The sequence below is a fragment of the Stigmatopora nigra genome, chromosome 6 (assembly GCF_051989575.1).
Source record: "Stigmatopora nigra isolate UIUO_SnigA chromosome 6, RoL_Snig_1.1, whole genome shotgun sequence".
NCBI lineage: Eukaryota > Metazoa > Chordata > Actinopteri > Syngnathiformes > Syngnathidae > Stigmatopora > Stigmatopora nigra.
Window position 1 is genome coordinate 1,790,867 of NC_135513.1, and position 21,603 is coordinate 1,812,469.

At 42.2% G+C, this 21,603-nt stretch overlaps 2 protein-coding genes and 1 long non-coding RNA gene across 3 annotated transcripts in view; 1 reads left to right on the forward strand and 2 right to left on the reverse strand.

Annotated features, from left to right (window-relative positions):
- Positions 1 to 5,610, reverse strand: part of LOC144197627 (lysine-specific demethylase 2A-like) — a 113,929-nt gene extending 108,319 nt beyond the window's left edge. Inside the window, 1 exon segment of the mRNA XM_077718118.1 lies at positions 5,411 to 5,610. Coding sequence (XP_077574244.1) covers positions 5,411 to 5,416 — 6 coding nt within the window. The 5' untranslated portion in view covers positions 5,417 to 5,610.
- Positions 5,611 to 5,988: 378 nt separating this feature from the next.
- LOC144197628 (uncharacterized) lies at positions 5,989 to 8,257 on the forward strand. The gene is made up of 4 exons (XR_013326557.1): positions 5,989 to 6,116; positions 6,404 to 6,476; positions 6,706 to 6,906; positions 6,969 to 8,257. It is a non-coding gene; the product is annotated as an uncharacterized LOC144197628 (long non-coding RNA).
- An 806-nt stretch (positions 8,258 to 9,063) lies between these two features.
- The window catches only part of LOC144198439 (P2X purinoceptor 3-like), a 205,747-nt gene continuing 193,207 nt past the window's right edge, over positions 9,064 to 21,603 (reverse strand). The window contains exon 13 of the mRNA XM_077719457.1: positions 9,064 to 9,252. The gene's annotated coding sequence lies outside the window, so the exon portion shown is untranslated. The remainder of the gene's footprint in view (positions 9,253 to 21,603) is intronic.

The window sequence follows — 21,603 nt, forward strand, 5'->3', positions numbered from 1 at the left end:
AAATGATCGTTCAAAAGAATTAACAGGCAAAAGCAAAGGAGGGGGACTTTAAGTGTTTATACACTATGAATGGTGTTGCGACGGTAGGATCATTAATACTAACTGCTCCCCGGATTTAGAGGTATTGGCGACAGGGTGCAGGCCCTTCTATTTACATAGAGCTAATAGTTATAGTAATGGCGATCTATATTCCACCGGATGCTAACATTAGCACGGCACTTAACCTCCTGCTAACGGCTATGAACAAACAGCAGCTTGACCACCCTGATGGAGTCTTTATTGTCACTGGTGACAAAGCGTGTTCAAAGACTATTCTGCCTAAGTTTATTCAGCACGTGAAGTGCCACACCAGAGGAAACAAAACTCTAGACCAGGGGTGGCCAACCAGTCAGAGACCAAGAGCCACATTTTTTACCGTGTTACCGCAAAGAGCCACATCACACAGATTTATTGTAAATGTCACACACCAGCATAGTAATGACATAAATTGACTCCTACAGTACTAACAGCACAGGCCAGTCATTATCAACAATGAACATTGTGTGTGCACTGTCTCACACAGACAAACTCTCAGTTCAACCAAGTCCACAAACAAAAATATAATAATTTACAATAGCGTTTTTCTTTTTCTATGCATGTTACTTAGTGGGACTTCTGTCATAAAATCAGCGCCTATTTTTGCGCAACATTCGCTCCTTGTGAGCTGTCATTTATTATGAATGGCTTTTCGCTAGTTAAAAGCCATTCATAATAAATGACAGCTCACAAGGAGCGAATGTTGCGCAAAAATAGGCGCTGATTTTATGACAGAAGTCCCACTAAGTAACATGCATAGAAAAAGAAAAACGCTATTGTAAATTATTATATTTTTGTTTGTGGACTTGGTTGAACTGAGAGTTTGTCTGTGTGAGACAGTGCACACACAATGTTCATGCGAGGCAGACCAAGTCGAGAGTGCTCAGCCGGGAGCAGCCAATAGGAGAGCGAGGTGTACACCCACGTGGTGGGCGAACTAGCGCGCCCACCACGTGGGTGTACACCTCGCTCTCCTATTGGCTGCTCCCGGCTGAGCGCTCTCGCCTTGGTCTGCCTCGCAGGGGGTGTGGCTTTTTCAGCCGACGCTCGATCTTTGGGATACTTTTTGTGTGCGCGACGCCGTTCATTGTCGCTTCTGGTTCACGGGAGCTCTCCCACTCTGTTAAAAACGTTTACTCAAATGACCTTGCTCCTACTGGGAAACTTTGAGGTATTTTCATCCCAAGCACATGCGCATTGGACGAAAATACCGTATTGAACTCAAGCGAAGCGCACACGCAAAAAAAAATAAAACACAAATACAAACTTTGATATGGACGTAAGAGCCGCATGAAACCGGGCAAAGAGCCGCATGCGGCTCGCGAGCCGCGGGTTGGCCACCCCTGCTCTAGACCATGTTTATTCTAATATAAAACATGCTTATAAAGCCGCTTCCCTCCCTCACCTGGCTGGATCAGATGATCTCTGCCTATCCCTCACCCCCGCATACACTCCATTCAACGATTGACAGATTGAATGACTATAAATTATCTCAGGAGGGGATGAGTCGGCCTACAGAGATGAGGTCAACAAGCTGCCTTTGTGGTGCTCGTTGAACAATCTCACACTGAACACCACGAAAACTAAAGATATAATCCTGAACTTTCGCAAACACAGCACAGATCTAGCCCCACTCCTCATAAATGTGTGGACAGGGTCCAGTCCTTTAAATTCCTGGGGTCCACGTCACGGATAAGGTCTCCTAGTCTACAAACACCACGGCAGTAGTGAAAGCCCAGAAACTAGTCAATTTTCTCAGGGTACTCAGGAGGAACAACTTGGACACTAAGCTTCTGGTAACCTTCTTTAGAGCCGCTGTGGAGAGCATCCTGCCATACTGCATAACAGTGTGGTACGGTGAAAGCACGTCAGCAGACAAAAAGGCCATGTAGAGTGATTAACACCGCCCAGAACATCGTCGGCTGCTCTCTGCCCTCACTGGAAGACATTGTCAGCCCTCGTTACCTCAGCAGAGCCAGGAACATTGTCGGGGACCCATACCACCCTGGTCACAACCTGTTTCTGCTGCTGCCCTCTGGCAGGCGCTATAGGTCTCACAAAGTACGGATGAATAGGTTTAAAGACAGTTTTTCCCCCACATCCATCAGGACTCTAAACTTGCGGTAGCGCGACACACAATCCCTTCTGTGTAATAATTTGGGGTGAGGTAACATGAAAAGAAGTTGGGCGGTGATCTGCCTCCTACTGGCTGCTAAAAGAGCTTTGAAGGGACTCCACCGACTCGTGCAAGGGTCGGGAGGTGCTGTCCATGATGGACATCATCCTAGTCAGCATCCTCCGCTCTCCCACTTCCTCCACTGAATCCAAAGGACAGCCCAGAACAGAGCTGGCCCTCCTGATCAGCTTGTTCAGCCTGTTCTTGTCCCTCTCCGTGCTCCCGCATCCCCAACAGACCACTGCATAAAACACGGTAGATGCCACCACAGTGTCATAGAAGGTCCTCAGCAGTGACCTGCACACTCCAAAGGACCGTAGACTCCTCAATAGGTAGAGGCGGCTCTGGCCCCTTTTGTACAGGGCATATATGTTTGTGGACCAGTCTAGTTTGTTGTTGAGGTGAACATCCAGGCACTTCAAATTCTCCAAAATTTCAATGTCTTTACCCTGGATGTTCACCTGAGTGGTCTGTTGAGGTGTCCTCCGAAGGTCAATGACCATTTCCTTTGTCTTACTGGTGTTGATGATGTTGTCGTTGAGCCACCCAGGCGCGGCAGCGCTGCCACTGGAACACGGTTTAGTTCATCCGGGTGGGGGGGGGGGGGTGGTAGACGGATGATGAGGGGCAGTCGAATATCTCCGGCTGGATGAAACACGTAGGGTGCCAGGTTCCTGTTGGCAGGTCTAGGTGGTATTTTGTTGGATTCGCAGGCCGAGCCGGGCGGCCTCTCAGGAGACACCATGTGAAGGTTCCAACTTTGTCTCCCGTGTTGAAGTAGAGTGGTTTTGCCTACACCAGTCGACAAAGGCAGTGATGAATCCCCTGTACTCCAGGTCGTTCCCGTCAGTCACTCGTCCAACAATAGCGGTGTCGTCAGAGAACTTCTGGAGGTGGCAGGTGTCTGTATTATGTTTAAATTATTACTTATTTAATGTCATTCTTATTACTTAATTAATGTCCTCCCTTCTTATTGGACAGGTCAATGCATGCTGGGGTCCAATATTTATCTAATTCTCGTCACTCCACTAGGGATTCATACTAATCTCCTAAAAGTAACACAACATACTGTATCAACCTGTCACCGCCGCTCCATTAGCGACCCTAATTACCCATTCGGATAAATACAAACTTAGTAATCAAATAGGCACAGGATTTGAGAACCTTCCTTTGATCTCTGCCATTTTTTCAGTCACCCCCAATAAAAACGTGGACCACATTAATTATTTACATTATGACCAACAGTGTCTGGCTAATTACACCAGGGATGGCTTTAAAGCTGTCCATGGAAAAATGGCTGCCACCTCTTTGATGACTCTCCAGGACAACATGGCGGTGGACGTGATTTTCGCAGAAGGAGGTGGTATTTGCTGCATGTTTGGTGATCAATGTTGTACAGTGATTCCCGATAACACAACACGATGATGCATCGCTGACCGTCACCTTGAAAAACTGCAGTCCTTGTCTGTTGAGATGAAATCCCACTCAGGGATTGACACCTCTATCTGGGATAATGCTTTACATGTCTTCGGCAAATACAAACCATAGCCCTTATCTCCACTGCTATTTTTGCGGCTATTTTAATTTTGTGTGGTTGTTGTTGTATTCCTTGTATCCGATCCCTATGTCAGCATTCAATTACTACCTCCAAAAAAAATATTAATGATCCTCCACCCTATATGATGGCCGAATTGCTTCCCCTTACTAGTCCCATGCACCATATACCATCTTCTCCAGATGATTATGCTGCTGGTGTCTTTCTTTTACTATATTTCAGGTGTCGGACTCAAAAGAGTCCGAAAGGGGGATTGAAATGGGTCTCATATTGAAATGTGTATTTTGCCTGTTTCTAGTCATGACTGCATGAGTCTCAAGATTCTCCTTTGTAGCGCTCTGTCCTGTAGCCAGATGTGTCCTTGAAGACTTGCAATAATGTTGTTATCACTATTTGACAGTCCATGACAAATAGTACGGAGTAGGGCAAAATCCCATGCCTATTCGGTTTCAGAACCACCCTCTTGAGAGAATAAAGATGAATGTAAGTTGTCTTGACGCATTTGTGGGCGACAGCCTTGCCTGAGGTTCACCTGTGCCCAGGATATTTTGTAATAAAATCTTCGAAGTCGCTGTTCATCACCTCCAGCCTGCATTTGGACAACCAACATCTTCTACATCCGAAATTAATCCAACTTGAGAAGGAAGACAGTTCTATTCTTTCAACATTCTACTGTGAAATATGACTTGTTCAGCACTGGGTACTGCCCAATGCACCAAAGAAACAGGGCCATGACTTCCGCCAATGTTTTATTCCCCAGTCTCCCGCTTGCGTGTTTCAGCGTGAATTTTTACATATATATGAACTTTATCTTAAATAATTGTTTCAAAAAAACTGCAGTGTATTGAAGCCACAAAGTGGTGAAGGGTCACAGTATAGCACTGTATCAGCTGGAGGCCATCTCCGTTGACCTCGGGTGCCAGCCAGTGGACATTCTAAATTTGTGTCCAGCCAGTCACAGTGCACAAGGAGAATGACAACCATACATGCTTGCATTCACAAGTGGGCGCAACTTAGAATGTTCAACCAGCCTAGCATGCACATTTTTGGGATGTGGGAAGGAAACAGAGTACTTGGAGAAAGCCCACGCAAGCCTGGGGAGATCAACCAAACTCCACACAGTGAGGACCGCCTTGGGATCGAACCTGCACCCCAGAAATGTGCTAACCACTGGTCCGGCCGTGATGCTCTTTGAATTATAAAATAAATAAGATACGGAATGTAATGAAAGTGTTAGCATATTTTCTTTCTTAGACGGACTTGTGTATTTTTTTAATTCCCAAGTTTTCATTTTTCAAGAAAACAATTATTCATTTTGCATGAATTATTCCAGGAAGATAATTTTGGGATAATTGGAAGGTAATGGTCTCCACAACATCAGACAATTGGGCGAAAGAAGGAAATAGAACGTTCATATATTATACGCAAAATGTAATTTTTAGTAGGCATAAACCCAACCAGCTAAATCGGAATCTTTTAATTAATTGAAAATTTTGGCACCCGTGATCTTTGCAAAGCATCTAACGAGAAAACGCCCAGACTTCTCATTTAGACTGTGCTAAAAAGCACAAACAATGAATAATGTAACGTTGAGCCATTCTTACCCCCATAGTTCCTCGAGTTAAGATCGTTAATGTTTCTCCTTCTGACTTTTTGTCCTATTCTTTTCCTAAAAGCATCCACCCACTTACGCTAAAGGCGGATTTGCCGCTTGTGTCTGAACACAATTCGTGTCACCGCAGATCGGGATACGGTAGGTACCCGATCTGCTCGGGGTGCCCTTTTGGCTTGGGGGGCCTGCGTCTTCTGATGCCGTCACCACTTCAAATGCGTTGTAATAACTCACTGTTCAGGTTGGTCACAACAGCACTTGGATTGAAAAAACAAACAAATACAAATCAAGTACACTACAATAAAAAGGGTTAGGTCTCAGGACGGTCAAAATCAATGAGGAATAATACATTATAAACTTTAGAAATGGACACTGTTGAGAGTTGAGAGAGAGAGATAGAAAGATGTGTGCACACGTTAATTCTTTATATGTAAAATTGTTGAATATTATATCAGCGTGAGATTAAACACTAGCATACTTTTAAACAGGCATCAGATAGGCGAACATTTCGACTCTTCGGCCAATTATATAGCGAGGATCGTCGTCCCATAGCGAAGACCCCAGCCACGCGTACAGACACCGGATCGGAATCAGGACTTTTCTCCTAACGCGCATGCACGGGAATTGCGTCACTTCCACGAGAGCGGCCACGGCATTTATTCATTTATTCTGCGTATTTTAAATCAGGCGGCCCGGCGGTGAGTGGTTAGCGCAGCACACTAGATTCTGGTGTTGTTCGGCTCGACCTAAATGTGTGAACACACCTTCAGCATCACGAACAAAGGCAGACACAGATCCAAGTTAACAGACAACCCCTCCGATTCATTCTGAGAATCGCCACAACAAAACTAAATCCAGACTTTTATGCGCTGGCTAAAAAACGACACCAACAACACGGTTTCCATTAAAATTGAAAATTTCTCCGTGATGCGCATGTTCTCCAATTAAATAGTGTGCGCTGATCAAATATAATTTCATTCCACAGAGTCACTTGACACATGACTTGGTGCCACTGTTTCATCCATGCACTGGGGCCACAAATTGAATAGGAGAAGCAGGTAGAGTACATCTGCATCCCTTATTGTTTTTTTTATTCTTGGGTGGGGGGTGGGGGGCAGCCAGGGGGAGAGGGATGTTGATCGTGCTTTAAAATAGCAATGTTCCTATTTTTTTTCAAAAAGGCACATTTTATTTATTAGATGTTCAGTGTTTTAAGACTCATTCCAAAATCAGATATCGTATATATTTTCCCCACTTCTGTGACAAAGTTGGCGTGGTTTTCTGCAGGTGGTATTTTTTTGCTGCTCTATCGGCATCCCTCCAGCACTTCAACTAGTTGAAGGGATCTGGTCATGGTGGCATCTATAGCGCCCCTGAGAAAGTGCAGTCTTGCATCCTGACAAGATGTGCTGGAGGCTAGCGTTGGGAGCGTTGCAAAATGTGCAGCATAACTCATCCCCGAACAATTGATGGAAGTTACGATGACAGGTAAGCATGTCGTAAGTTGTGCGGATGAGGAATCTGATACTTGCCTTTGGGATCTTCGACAGGTTGGACACGTTTCAGTTGACAACTCCCTCCCAGGTTGTCCAGCTTCCTTCCAGCTTCCCTGCGACACGGCCTTCATCTTATAGCGCCCTTTCCCCATCCTTGTCACCTCCGCCACCACAATCTCCTTCCTCTACTTATGGTTAGCCTTGGACCAGAATCATGCCGCTTGTTCCGATCTTAGCCCTGCTCCTCCTGCCCCGAGTCTCCCCTTGATGCAGTCTATTGGCCAGTTGGTCAACTTTAACCTGGGCGTTCCACCTCTGGCCAGTGGGAACCTTGATGTTGGTGTTCCTTACTGAATAGTCAGTGGACTCGTAGCTCAAGAACCAGCGTAGACTTATCTTGCCTATAGCCCTGACTGACAGACTGCAGTGGCATTTGCAGTGTATTCCTTCCAAAGAGGCCAGTTTTGGTAGGCCACCATAGTTGACCTATCCACTTTCGGATGAATGAATTGGCTTTTCCATCCATATTGCTCATGGTGGATGAGAACTTGCTCATTTTATGTCCTCATTACCCACCTGGAGAGTGTGAACTGATAGTACCAGACCTCAAACTTTGCAGGGAGTTGGCTCTGGTCAACACTTGCCAGGCCATAAGGAAGTTGTTTCATGATGGTCCTCTCCATCTGTTTGTCAGACAGCTCGGCAGTGTACTGCCTCTCCAGACATTCAATGGGTTGCTCAGAGAGGAGGGGGATCATTTTTCCCCTGACGACAAAACTTTGGATTTGGAGGGTTTCATCTTCTGACGACGACAATGCCTGTCTGATTTTATTTATTTATTTATTTCTTCCTAGGTGGCCCGGTTGCGCGACTGGTTAGCACGTCGGCCTAACTACTCTGGGGTCCTGGGTTCAAATCCAGTCATGTTCACATGTCTGGAGTTTGCATGTTCTCCCCGGGCGTGTGTGGGTTTTCTCCGGGTATTCGTTTCCCCCCCTCATTGCAAAAACATCCAAGTTCATTTGTTCATTTACATTTGTTTGTAATGTTACGAACACGTTGCAAAATCCGTAAAATTTTAGTAGTAATAAACACATTTTAGTTATATTCAACCACTATTTATTTGTTACTTTGTTAATAGATGGCAAATTAGAACAAATAAAAATGTTTTTCCAATCCAATATCCTGTTTTGGCTGTTTTTTCAGAGGGTTGGAACAAATTAATGTTTTTATTTAATTTCTATGGGAAACGTACATTTGAGTTACGTGAATATCGACATACAAGCTCAGTCCCGGAACGCATTAACCTCGTATCTCGAGGTACAACTGTACTGTTGAATTCTATCGTAGGCACTATTTATTACTCACAAAATTAGCATTGCTTTAGACCAGGAGTAGGGAACACATATGCCATATGTGGCTCTTTTCATGGGTGTATATGTCTCTGCTCCTTTTTAAATCATATTTCTTCATTAGGCTCTTTTGCATGCATTCGCTCATTGATACTTGTTGGGTTTATTCTGTATTACTATTATAAATATAGTTGTATTAATTCATTTCTTTGTTAAATCATTCTAAGTCTTTCTATTGTTCGCCTCGAGGTCATAAACTGCCGCCTAGTCCACTCTCACATGGACTTCTCCAAGGATTGTTGACGCTACATCCACATACCCAGTATCGGGCTGTTGATCGGGCAAGGACTCGATATCTGCCATTTCCAGCAACGGAGCCCATAACAAAGATATTGTTTCTGCCACGTCCATAACACTCGTGACGCACTTCGGGTTTTTCTTTATGTAATTATTATATGATTCTTAGGTCAAGGAAGGCATAATTGTTCTAATCTAAATGTTGTTAGGTCTAGTCTCCTGTTTTTGTTATTGGTAAAATACTTTGATTGTTATTGTAGTTCCAGATGTTGTTTTTACTCATACGTGATGGAATGATCAACAACTCTGTAAATTGTTTTGATTCATGGCAATAAGAGTCGTACGAAAATGTCTATTCGGTGAGACGTTCGGAAGTTGAAGGAGAAACTCTGGCTTGCTGAATCTCCCCACTGAGGTTTTACCTGGGATCTATTCTATTTAATTAAATGTCAATAATTGAATAAGATGTCTTCCTGCAGTTATTGATAATTACGGACGAAGGTAATTATTAATGAACCTGACATTTTGGTCCTTCTGAGCCATGGAGGTCAATATACCGGAGCGAGAACCCAGGCGCTGCTGTTCGACATCTGGTAAGTGACCGTGCGCACGGCGTCTTCAAAACCCTTGGTGGGCCGGAGTTTTTCGACGGGGGCGCCTGGATTCTCGGCGGTTGAAGACTTTTCCTGCTGGAGGGAGACATCTGATGGATCTCGGGTAAGTCCACATTAATGTCTGCATGTTGTGAAGGTGTTTCCAAATGCGTTAAAGGGACATTGTATGTGAGGCCCATTGTTGGGCTGGTTTCGCGTCCTGGGTGACGGCGATAAAACCCTGTGTTTATACTAGTCAATGGCAGGTACGGTGGGGCACTTTGCTGGAAAGTGTCCTGTGTCTCAGGGGTAGGCACGAATATATTGTACTAGAGGTACAATATTGGGGCCGGGGAGTGTCCTGTGTCTAAAGGGTAGGCACGAATATACGTTGTATGGTGTTTGTGTGGTTTCTGCAGTAAAATTAGGAAAGGCCTAGGAGATACAGTCGATACAGTCGAATAGATAATAATAATATTAATAATAATAATAAATAATAGAGTTAACTGTGTGAGGCACACGAACTCACTACAAAAAATAAAAGTAAAATATGGGAAACACGTGTTGTAAGGCGGGTTTGGATGACGATCCAAAAAAATACGTCTAACTTGTAAGGATTGGAAAAAATTGGAAAGACAAAGCGCTTTAAAAATATTACACAGCTATATTTATGGATAAATAAATAGGGGTTTGCTGGCCAGCTTAAAATGCATAAAATGCAGGATAATATATGCACTAATGCATAGAGGTAATATACATATATAAATAATATGTGAGTGGATAAAAGTGTAACAGCTTGTTCCACAGACACTAATGGAGGTAATATACATATATAAATAATATGTGAGTGGATAAAAGTGTAACAGCTTGTTCCACAGACACTAATGGAGGTAATATACATATATAAATAATATGTGAGTGGATAAAAGTGTAACAGCTTGTTCCACAGACACTAATGGCGAAATAAGGCCGGGGAGAAGTTAAAAATACTATTTTGGGAAAATAGTGGGGGCTCCCTCGGATAACGGGGATATATTTAAGACCGTGGCGGCGGGAAAGTACTGTTTGGTAAGGAAAAATAGCGGGGCCTCCTCGGCTGACGGGGAAAAATACTTACCGAGATAGGTGACGGGCGCGGAGGAAGTTTAACAAAAATAAAGGGAGCTAGAAAATTAATGGGGACACTGGTATTTGATTTGGTTAATCCGGGTATGACGTTTTGTGATTACAATAAATTGGGTTTTTTTGTGATGCTTGGGCTTGTATAACAACAATTAGAATGGTTATTTCCAAGTGCTGGTGGTGCCTTGTTAATATAACCTATATGTACTGTCAATTTACAGCAATGTGATGGCTTATTGCAGCTTGGTTTTTGATCCCGTCCGCTAACGGGAAGATGGTGTTTAAAAAGACAAAAGAATATATACAAAATGATCATTTAAATGTTTAGCAGGGAATGTCACCTGTGTTTTTATTATGCTCTAGACTTGCCAAAAAATGTGTCAACTGCGGGGGAAGCGTTTCTGGCGCAGCGGCTGCTGATTAGATGGGAGTGAAACATGTGGGCCGCGGGGCAGACGATTTAACTGTGTTGGGCTTTCGGGAGCGTTCGGACCGTGTAAACGACTAAAATTTTGTGATCCCTTCCGTGAAGACATTATAATAATAATAATTGGCCTTGGGGGTGCTGAAGCAAACTTGAGGGCAGAAAATGGGTTTTTGCCATATTGTTGTGCTTGCAGCATACATATTCTGGATATATGGGGTCTTGGAAAAATATTGTGATGTAGTTGAATATCGGAAGAGGGGTTAATTTGACGTTTTAATGGTTGTCTTCTCTAAAAAGCGTTGTATTTGGGCACAGGGAAAAAGCTGGTTTGTAAACATAAGATAACAATGCTGTTTTCGCAGCAAGAGTGGAGGTCATAGTTAACGGCTAATTGCGTTTTCTGTTTGGACTTTTCAGAATAAGAACAATACATGGTCTGCAAGAAATGCAAGGTTATGCGAATGCTTTCGCATTGATATTTTGGGTTTTAAAATGAAATGTATTAAGAGGATAGAAAATCTGTTCAGTAAAAGGTTGATTTGGTAAAAAGCTTTGGATTTGGGAAATAGACCAAAATAGTCCTTTTTGAGCAATTGTGGATTTCAAAGGGCTCTTAGTTAAAGGAAAGTAGCTTTTGGAGGATAAAATTTTATTAATACTATTTCAGAAAATTTTTTGATTGTTCAAAATACTTTAATCCAGGAGGTTGGCCAGGATGACAAAATTTACAATATTATGGTATATTGGTGACAATAAGGTTTTTAAAACATTAAAGTTTGTAATTAGGAGTTGCCCTAACAAAAGGTTGATTTCTCTAATTTAATTGTTGTAGATTTTTGTTTTGGTAACAGGCTATGGGAAAAGACTTTTGTCTTAAGTAAACATCATATGAGGTGATTTACAAAGTATAGTAGGTATTGAATTATTTGGCTGTTAACGACATCAGATGGGAAATTTACAATGCAATAGTGGCATGATAAAATTCATGGCATTCATCCAAATAATTAGGGGAATTGTAAATAAAATAATTGGTTTAGGATGAGCATATTTTCCCTAAGAATGGAGTAACATGGAATGTTTTTCAAAGTGCACTTGAAAGAACATTGTCTGTTGTCCTGGCGGGAGGAAATATGCTTTGTCACAGGTCATATTGATGACTTTAAGGATATTACGGATTGGATAAGCATTGGTCAATTGATACAACCAAATAACGTTGCTTTTTACTGCTTTAAGGGCATGCAAATTGGTGAGAACTTTAGCAACGATGGGGTTAATACGCCTGAATGTTACAGTGATAACGAGTGGCAATAACAAGCTTAGATAAGGGAGGGAAAGGAGAAATTCTCCAAATTCCAGAATCTGGCTTAGAAACAGGTTATGTTAGTCGTTTTGGGTTTTTGACAGGATGTGGTAGTACATTAATTCTGGGAAATTTTGGGAAATTGGGGACCCCATATCTAAAACAAGTTTGAGACAAATGTGTAAATAGGCTCTATTTGGCGCTGGATGCACGAATTCTAGTGGGGCCTTTCATGTTTTGAAACAAGTGACGCTTTAGGTAGATGGGTTGTCTATGAACAAAATGGGATGGGGGAAATTCGCTTACAAATTCGCCGTGTTATCTTGGTTCATAGAATTTGGAGTCAAGGCGACGTAATAAAGGCCATAGGCGTCATGTTGTATAAATTAGGCGTGGATGAATTTGTTTTACAAATGGGGGAGATTATCTTATCACCTGAAACAAGTAGAAACAAAATTGGATGGCCGCATTAAAAGGTGATTGGCATGCTATTAGAGGAAATTGGGATTTTCCAAAAACCTGATAGGGGGCCATTAGGTCATGGCGGCTGTGAAAATAAAAACCTTAGATGTGAAACTATTGCCACCTCAATTCGGGGAACAAACAGCTAAACTGATAGCATTAAAGAGGATATAACTTTGTGTGAAACTTGAAGGAAATTTTTTACAAACGGTTAAAATGCTAGAGTGGGGGTGTGTATATTAAAGGATCTACTAATGAATGCGGGGTGGATCCAGACTTTCCGGAATGTGGGGTATTCATGGCGTCCTCGAGAATTTGTGGATTTTCTCCGGGTACTCCAGTTTACTCCCACAAAATGAAATTATGGATGCTAGACTGGTTGAACACACTAAATTCCTCTGTTTATGAGTGTGAGCGTGAATGATAGTTTGTCTTTTTGTGTTTTTTGATTGGCAGACCACCGAGACATAATCTATCAATAAAAGATCAATAAAGAAAATAATTTGGGCTTGAGTCAAGGGAAGTCCTATGTCTCGACAAGGGGGAGGTGGCCTTGCTACAACGGCACTACAAGGCTTAGGGTTTAAATCTATATGCATACCCACATATCCATTTCAAAAAATACATATAGATTTTATTTTATTTTTATTAGATCATATGGATATCATTCCACGATATGGAATTCCAGAAACTATTTATAGTGATAATGGCTCCCATTTTGTTAATATAATAGTTGTCTACCATCCACAATTGGCGGACCTTATATGAAGTCCTGTTTGGTAGACCTTACAAATTGTTATTATTCACCACACAATGACAATTGGATGATGAGGCGAATCTATCAGAGAAAAAAACGCACATACCAAATTTAGACTATCAGAGGGAGATTTTGCTTCTCAACAGGAAACGGACGAAGCGACGGTGATTCTTGAAGACTGGATGCTGATAAGCAGCATAAAAGAAGAAACATCGGAGCAACGCAAAGTGGGAGGGTCCTTGTTACTGAAAGGGGACACGGATGCACCTTTCCCACAGTAAGAAGGTTGTCTAAATTGAAACGTTTCAAGAGGAAAACTCCCTAAACAAAGACAAAAAGTCATGTTGAAAACAATTATTGCTTTTGGGGCAATGAGATTAATGATGATTGTGATTCTATTCCTTTCCACAGTAGGGTTGTTTTCTCCAGTTGGAGAAAAAGGCGGAGGCGTTTCAATTGAGGATACACCTTCTTACGGGAGGGTAAACCGAGAAACATACACATTTACATTTAATTAACATTACCTACTAAATCAAATTTCCAAAATGAAAATATATATTTGGACTCGGCGACGTCCCGGTTGCCATACAAAGGGGCAATCTATGGAGGGAAATATGTGTGGTACATTAACAGCAGAAAATTGAAGATTGGGAAAAGCCTTGTTGCAGAAATTGGTCAAGATTGGAAAGCTTGGACTGACATATTAACCTGTGAAAATTATTTCTGAAACAGGGATTTCCCAAACGGGGGATAATTGGGCGCTGTTAATGGAGTGTAAAGAAGGCAAGCACTAGGTGGAGCTACTTTGGTAAAAGGGTGGTCTCAATTGAAACATTGAGGGGACGGGTAAGATAAACTTTCTGACTTAATAAAATACGGGAAACACCAATATTAATTGAAAAGATTATTGCTCAGCAAGCAATACCATAAAACTATAGGGAACTCTTTTATATTGGGTTTGACGTCTCCATATGGTTTCAATTGAGACTAAACCATCTTACAAAGGATTAGGATAAACTACCAGACAAGGGAAAATACGATGGGATCTAACAACTCCCTCAATCACCATTCATTTGGGGAAAAGTGTTTTTACAAATGAAAAAACGTGTCCTACTTGGCAAGAAAAAATATTGAAGCAGTGTTTATCCTGTTACGCGGTAAATAGGAAGTCAATTTTTCCACTGTTTAATCATTTTACCTGCTTAAACCTTACAGGGCATGGTCTGAAGCTGGGGGCGATAAATGAGACGTGGTGTACCGGCGTTCTAAAACAAACTACACCCCTGATACCACGTTCTGGCCTATGGTGGCGGGGTGGTAGATAAATTATACGACTCCTGCCGAAACGCGGCAGGACTAGGTACTTTGGTCTCACTGCTCTTACCGATGTCTGTTTTTCCATCCACAGTGGAGGAGATACAATTGGCGACTCATAATTCGGAGGTGAAGGGTCGACCCTCCCGACATCGTCGAGAGGCATGGAGGGAAGGAGATCCAACATACATTGATGCGATTGGCATCCCCTGGGGCGTACCAGATGAGTATAAGCTGGCTAATCAGATCGCAGCAGGTTGGGAGTCTATCTTCCTTCTAATCACCCCAAACAAAAATGTGGATAGAATAAATTACTTACATTACAATGTCCAAAATTTGGAAATTATATTAAACAGGGATTTGTGGCCATGAAGGAACAACTGGCAGCTACCAGTCTGATGGCGTTCCAGAATCGCATAGCGGTGGATATGATCCTTGAAACAGGGGGCGTGTGTGCAATGTTTGGAAAACAATGTTGCACCTTCATACCGAACAACGCGTCACCCAGTGGATCTCTCACCAGGGCCATTACTGGCCTGCAAACACTGAACCGCAATATGCAAGAGCACTCTGGAGTAGATACGTCCGCATTGTCAGATTGGTGGGATAAGACCTTTGGAAAATCTAAAGATTTGGACTATAGGCACAATTACCGCTATCCTAACATTGTGTGGGTGATGTAGTATCCCCTGTTTGCGCTCCTTGCTAAGCCGACTTATAACTACTGCAATGGCCCCTACAAATTCTAAAGTACATGAGTTGTATCTTATGGGACGGTTTGGGGAAAGCAGTGAGGTCCAGGAGTACGGTAAATCCGAGGACCAATTGGACGAATATAATTATGTTTTTTCTCTTTCAGACCAGCCATGGGAGTAAGGAGTAGGCGGATAAAATCGCAGTCACCGACATTTCCATTTAGTGATTACTAAGAAATGACTAATAACATACATATTATAAAAACGGGGGAATGTTGTGTTTATTCTGTTTTATTATTATAATAGTTATATTAATTCATTTCTTTATTAAATCATTCTCTTTCTTTTCTTTGTATTAATTCATTACTTTGTTAAATCATTCTCTTTCTGTTTTTCAAAAGTGTTGAGGTCACGCCAAGTCATCTTTAACCTAGACAGCCTGTTCCAGGATGGTTATACAAACAATCCACCCAATCTGGGTCCTTGAGATTTGGTGGGCCCTTGGTGACGAGGACAGGGCTATTCGGACAATAACAAGAATATTGTTATCGTTATGTAACCGTACACTTCGGGTTTTTCTGTATGTAACGATTATATGATTATGATTATATTATATGATTCTTAGGTCAAGGAGGTTGTATAATTACTCTAATCTAAATGTTGTTAGGTCTAGTCCCTGTTTTTGTTATTAGTAAAATACTTTGATTGTTATTGTAGTCCCAGATGTTGTTTTTACTCATACGTGATGGAATGATCAACAACTCTGTAACTTGTGACCATAAGAATGGGACGAAAACGTCTATTCGAGGAGACGTTCGGAAGTTGTAAGGTGACACTTGCTGTAACGCTCCCCTCCGGAGGCTTTTATCTGTTGTATCCATTTCTATTTAATTAAATGTCAATAATTGAATAAGATGTCTTCCTGCAGTTATTGATAATTACGGACGAAGGTAATTATTAATGAACCTGACACATACATATTATAAAAACGGGGGAATGTTGGGTTTATTCTGTATTACTATTATAAATATAGTTGTATTAATTCATTTCTTTGTTAAATCATTCTAAGTCTTTCTATTGTTCGCCTCGAGGTCATAAACTGCCGCCTAGTCCACTCTCACATGGACTTCTCCAAGGATTGTTGACGCTACATCCACATACCCAGTATCAGGCTGAGAAGGTTGTTGATCGGGCAAGGACTCGATATCTGCCATTTCCAGCAACGGAGCCCATAACAAAGATATTGTTTTTGCCACGTCCATAACACTTGTGACGCACTTCGGGTTTTTCTTTATGTAATTATTATATGATTCTTAGGTCAAGGAAGGCATAATTGTTCTAATCTAAATGTTGTTAGGTCTAGTCTCCTGTTTTTGTTATTGGTAAAATACTTTGATTGTTATTGTAGTTCCAGATGTTGTTTTTACTCATACGTGATGGAATGATCAACAACTCTGTAAATTGTTTTGATTCATGGCAATAAGAGTCGTACGAAAATGTCTATTCGGTGAGACGTTCGGAAGTTGAAGGAGAAACTCTGGCTTGCTGAAGTTCCCCTCTGAGGTTTTACCTGTGATCTATTCTATTTAATTAAATGTCAATAATTGAATAAGATGTCTGCCTGCAGTTATTGATAATTACAGACGAAGGTAATTATTAATGAACCTAACAATACTCATTGATTAGCAACATTGAAATAATGTTCTCAAATAATTAAGCCTTTTCTTACCTTCAAAGTGGTGAAATGAATAATAAATACTCACATTTTCATGTATTTTTACTTTTAAATTCTGAGTATGGCTCTCATGGACAAAAAGGTTCCCGACCCCTGCTTTGGACAATCTTGCAAAATGGAAGAAAAATGTGTCAAGTATGACTGTATTTTATGCTTATTATTATGTCTTTTGGTTTATATAGTGTAGTCACTAGAATATAATTTTGCATGACCCAGTGGAAACTTCCATCATAACACCTTTTAGTTAAGGGGGTGTCATCTATCACGACACTCCCATTTCTTTGTCTACTTCTTCCCGCCTTAAGTTTGTACCTAGGTCACATGACCCTTTGTTAATAAAACCAGCTCAACTGTTGGAGGGAGGCAGGGATTCGAACTGGTCAGGCAGGGAGATGGACTCATCTCCAAGCGCCGGCTACTCCCGACCCCTCCCTCAGCTGAAGTCTTTGAAAATCTCATCAAGCCGACACTGCGTGTGCTATTTCTGATCCGAAGTCATTGAATGTATATGGTTCTAAACCTGACAAAATGGTGGCTTCTTTATTGGGTTCTTTTATTACTTTTTATTCTTCCTGTTTTTACTTCTTAGTTGCTGTATTGTTGCATGTGTGAAAGCTATGATTAGGAGATGTATTTTTAGTATTGTTAGGCGTAAAGTTTTTGCACCTGACTCCAATTCATTAACTCTGTTTTATCTCATCTAACAATGGAGCGTGTTCAGCATCGGAGGAGACATACCTGGGTAGAGCGAGTTAATCAGAGCTCCGGGTCCCCCTCCCAAGTAATAAGCCCGCTGAGCATTTCTGCCACCGCGGAGGATGAGAAAGACAACGTCCAAACCCAAGTTTGCCCAGTTATAGTTATACAAAAATGAATATTCATTACGTTAGATTAATAATTTTAGCACCTTACTCCAATTCCTTAACTCTGTCTTATCCCATCTAACAATGGAGCGTGTTCAGCATCGGAGGAGACAAACCAGGGTTGAGCGAGTTAATCCACAGATGATTTATTCCATACAAATTGATCCATACAGATATCCAGGTCTCCCTCTCAAAGAATAAGCCCGCTGAGTATCGCTGTCCCAAGCGGAGGATGAAAAAGACATCGCCCAGACCCTCATTTGCCCAGTTACGGTATTACAAAAATGCATATTCATTTGCTGGTTGACAATGAAGAGGACTGGTCCACGGCTGCCGAGGTGGGTGTCTTCTTCCGGACTTTGCACTCTCCATCCTCGAATCCACATCCTCTAGACCAGTGGTTTTCAAAGTGGGCGGTACCGCCCCTCGGGGGGCGGTGTGAACTTTCAGGGGGGCGCTGACGAATAAACAGGCGAATGGGGGGCGTTGAAATAGTGAAGGGGGCGATGGAGCAATTACAGTAAAATGTGACGTTGGTGTTTGTAGAAAGACCGGAAAATTTGATTGTCTGTAATAAAAAGTCGACAAAAAACAAGCTTTATTGAAACAAGAAACGTTGTCTGCTCGAGCGCTCACGAGCAGCGCGCATATACCGTATATCACTAATTGTCGCGAGTTTATCGTCGATGCAGGCGACTGGGGAAACCACCACCATCCAGTCAGCCGCAGAGGAGCACACAATAGCGCGCCGGCAACGCTTAACCACAGACGTATGCGCACAGCGACCGGCTTAATGCATCAGCTATCAATTTTTATGATTCGAGGTGAAGAATAAATGATAACCATTTTTGTTTATTAAAATTGTTTTTTTTGTCTTCAAACTGTTTGTGATTGAAGAATCAACCAATTCTTGTGACATTTAGCAATATAGTCGTTCTAGCATTCGTTGGAAAGGGGTAAAGAGGGGGGCGTTGGCATTTTGGCCCGGCGGTGAAGGGGGCGGTGGCCAAAAAAGTTTGAAAATCACTGCTCTAGACCATCTGTCTCCTTATCAGCATAAATCCAACCTGAGAAGAAGAATCTCAGACAAAAAGCCTTTCGTTAATGTTGTAATTAAAGGATCTCAGACAACGCCCTTTGTTCATATTGTAATTGAAGAATCTCAGACAAAGCCCCCAGTTAACATTGTAATTGAGTTAAGAACAATAGTTTAATCCTGCAGTAGTAATATCAAAATGAAACAGCTACAGTAAAATGAATGAGAAGAATATATCATATTATTCATTTCCTCCCAAGAGACCACACCAACCACAACACACAGGTTAGAATGAAACGATATGAAGAAGTACTACATTAGTATATCCATGAACACATGCTCAGCGGGGGACAGAGGGGTCAGTTTGGCGCAACTGGGCATACTGACCTTTGGGGCCTGGTCCCACTGCCCTATCGATCAAACTAGCAACTAAAGAAGGAGCTAAGGGGAGGATACAACAGCCACAGAGAATAAGCAGAGCAGTGAACAATACAACAAATATGAGGACGTTGCCCACCAAACTTTCCCAGGCACCAAAATAATTCATCCATTGGTCCCAGATTGAGGCGTCCACACCTGGGTGGTCGGCCATCTTATTAGTCAGGGTTCGGAGGCCTTCTAAAGCTTTGGTGGGACGTTCATTTGGAGCAGTTTTATTAGGAATTAAAGTACAACAGGCATCACCAAAGATAGCGATGGTGATGAGATTCACTGGGGAAACACAAACCGGAAGCAACAAAGACTGACAATGACACCCTCATTAATATGACTCACGCTAAAGCATATTTCATCTAGTGATGGAAAAAAAACAATGAAATGTTTCGTGCACTAAACATATGCATTCCTATTCCATCATATAGAAATCATGCTTATCCTAAATTAATTATTTCAACTTAACTTGTCTCATATTACCAAAAGAGCTAAATTGTGGAGAGCTAAATTGTGCTGATTGAATTGTGTATAGCTAAATTGCGCTAGCTGAATTCCTATTCTGCTCCAAGCTTGTTTATTTAAAATAAGAGCCATTTTGTAGCTCCCTCTTGCCACAACCAAAATTTAGAGAAACTAACTTTCCACTCAGACATTTCCTCATTATAAATTTCAGTGTTTAATAGAGGACCCATAATTTGTCACTAATATGTCCTATTATTGTGAATTTTCTTTCTCCAACTCTCTTCTTTGTGTCTCTAGTATTTTCTCTGAATCTTGTCCTTGCCAGGTGTTTTGTTCAGCTCGTGCTCCCTTGTTAGGCAGGGTGTGCTAGGCCTGTCGGGTGAGGGGTGTCTGCATCTGTGAAGGGGTGCTGGCCATAAAGTGGGCTTCTTGCTATTGTTTCTTCTAAAATGGAGGAGTTTAACAATGTAGTCAATCTGATAAGAGTTGTGCATTTTGGAATAAGTCAATACTGGGATGTCAGTAGACCGCCAATCAGTGACTTTAAGAAGTTTCCTGACCATTGGACCGAGTTGGCAAGCTTCATGATCAGGAGACAGAGCCAAAGTAATGTATGGGTCGGCTGTGTGCCATTTTGTACGACACTTTTTCGATTTATTCAAATCAACATATGACGTTAAGCGTTCCGGAACGAGAAAAATTTGGAAGGATTTCAACTGCCAGGGTGTTTGAAGAACCTTCTGAAAACGGTCTCGATAGACTAAGTCAACTTTTGTGTCATAAAACAACGTACAATGAAAATTATCCTTGGGCGGATGGTAAGGCCGGATTAAGTCAATGAATGATTTCCACAGGTGATAAACAGACAACAGTCCCCTAGTGGACTGAGTTTCAGGCTCAAGACGTGTCAAATTGATCGTAATCTTTGCACCATTTGGTAAAGTCACTGTGAGGCTAGCCGTCCCTCAAAAGATGGTAATTCCAATAGACACCAACAAGTCTCTTCCCCTCAAATTCACAGGTGTTCGAAGTGAATGAACGTAGGAATGGAAGCCATTGTCTTTTATGTGAAGCATTGGGTCTGCCGTACCACTGCTTCCCGAGGCTCTCAGGCACCCCTATTTGGAGTGTAGAGGATCCCATGGACCATAAGAATCATCTCCACTCTGGTAATATTATCCAGGCGACTGGGCTGGCTGCTGGGGCTGCCATGGTCTGCCAGTGCCTCCTGCTCCTCCGCGCGTGGGCCGCTGTTGCTGATTAACAACACGATGTGGATTGATCCACGACTGTCTAAACCAGTGATTTTCAAACTTTTTTGGCCACCGCCCCCTTCACCGCCGGGCCAAAATGCCAACGCCCCCCTCTTTACCCCTTTCCAACGAACGAAGCTTAAATAAATAGAAGACAGGCGCCTCAGATATTATTCGCTAATTTCGTTTCTTTTAATAGACCAATGCGCAGTTCACCTCGAATCATAAAAATTGATAGCTGATGCATTAAGCCGGTCGCTGTGCGCATACGTCTGTGGTTAAGCGTTGCCGGCGCGCTATTGTGTGCTCCTCTGCGGCTGACTGGATGGTGGTGGTTTCCCCAGTCGCCTGCATCGACGATAAACTCGCGACAATTAGTGATATACGGTATATGCGCGCTGCTCGTGAGCGCTCGAGCAGACAACGTTTCTTGTTTCAATAAAGCTTGTTTTTTGTCGACTTTTTATTACAGACAATCAATTTTTCCGGTCTTTCTACAAACACCAACGTCACATTTTACTGTAATTGCTCCATCGCCCCCTTCACTATTTCAACGCCCCCCATTCGCCTGTTTATTCGTCAGCGCCCC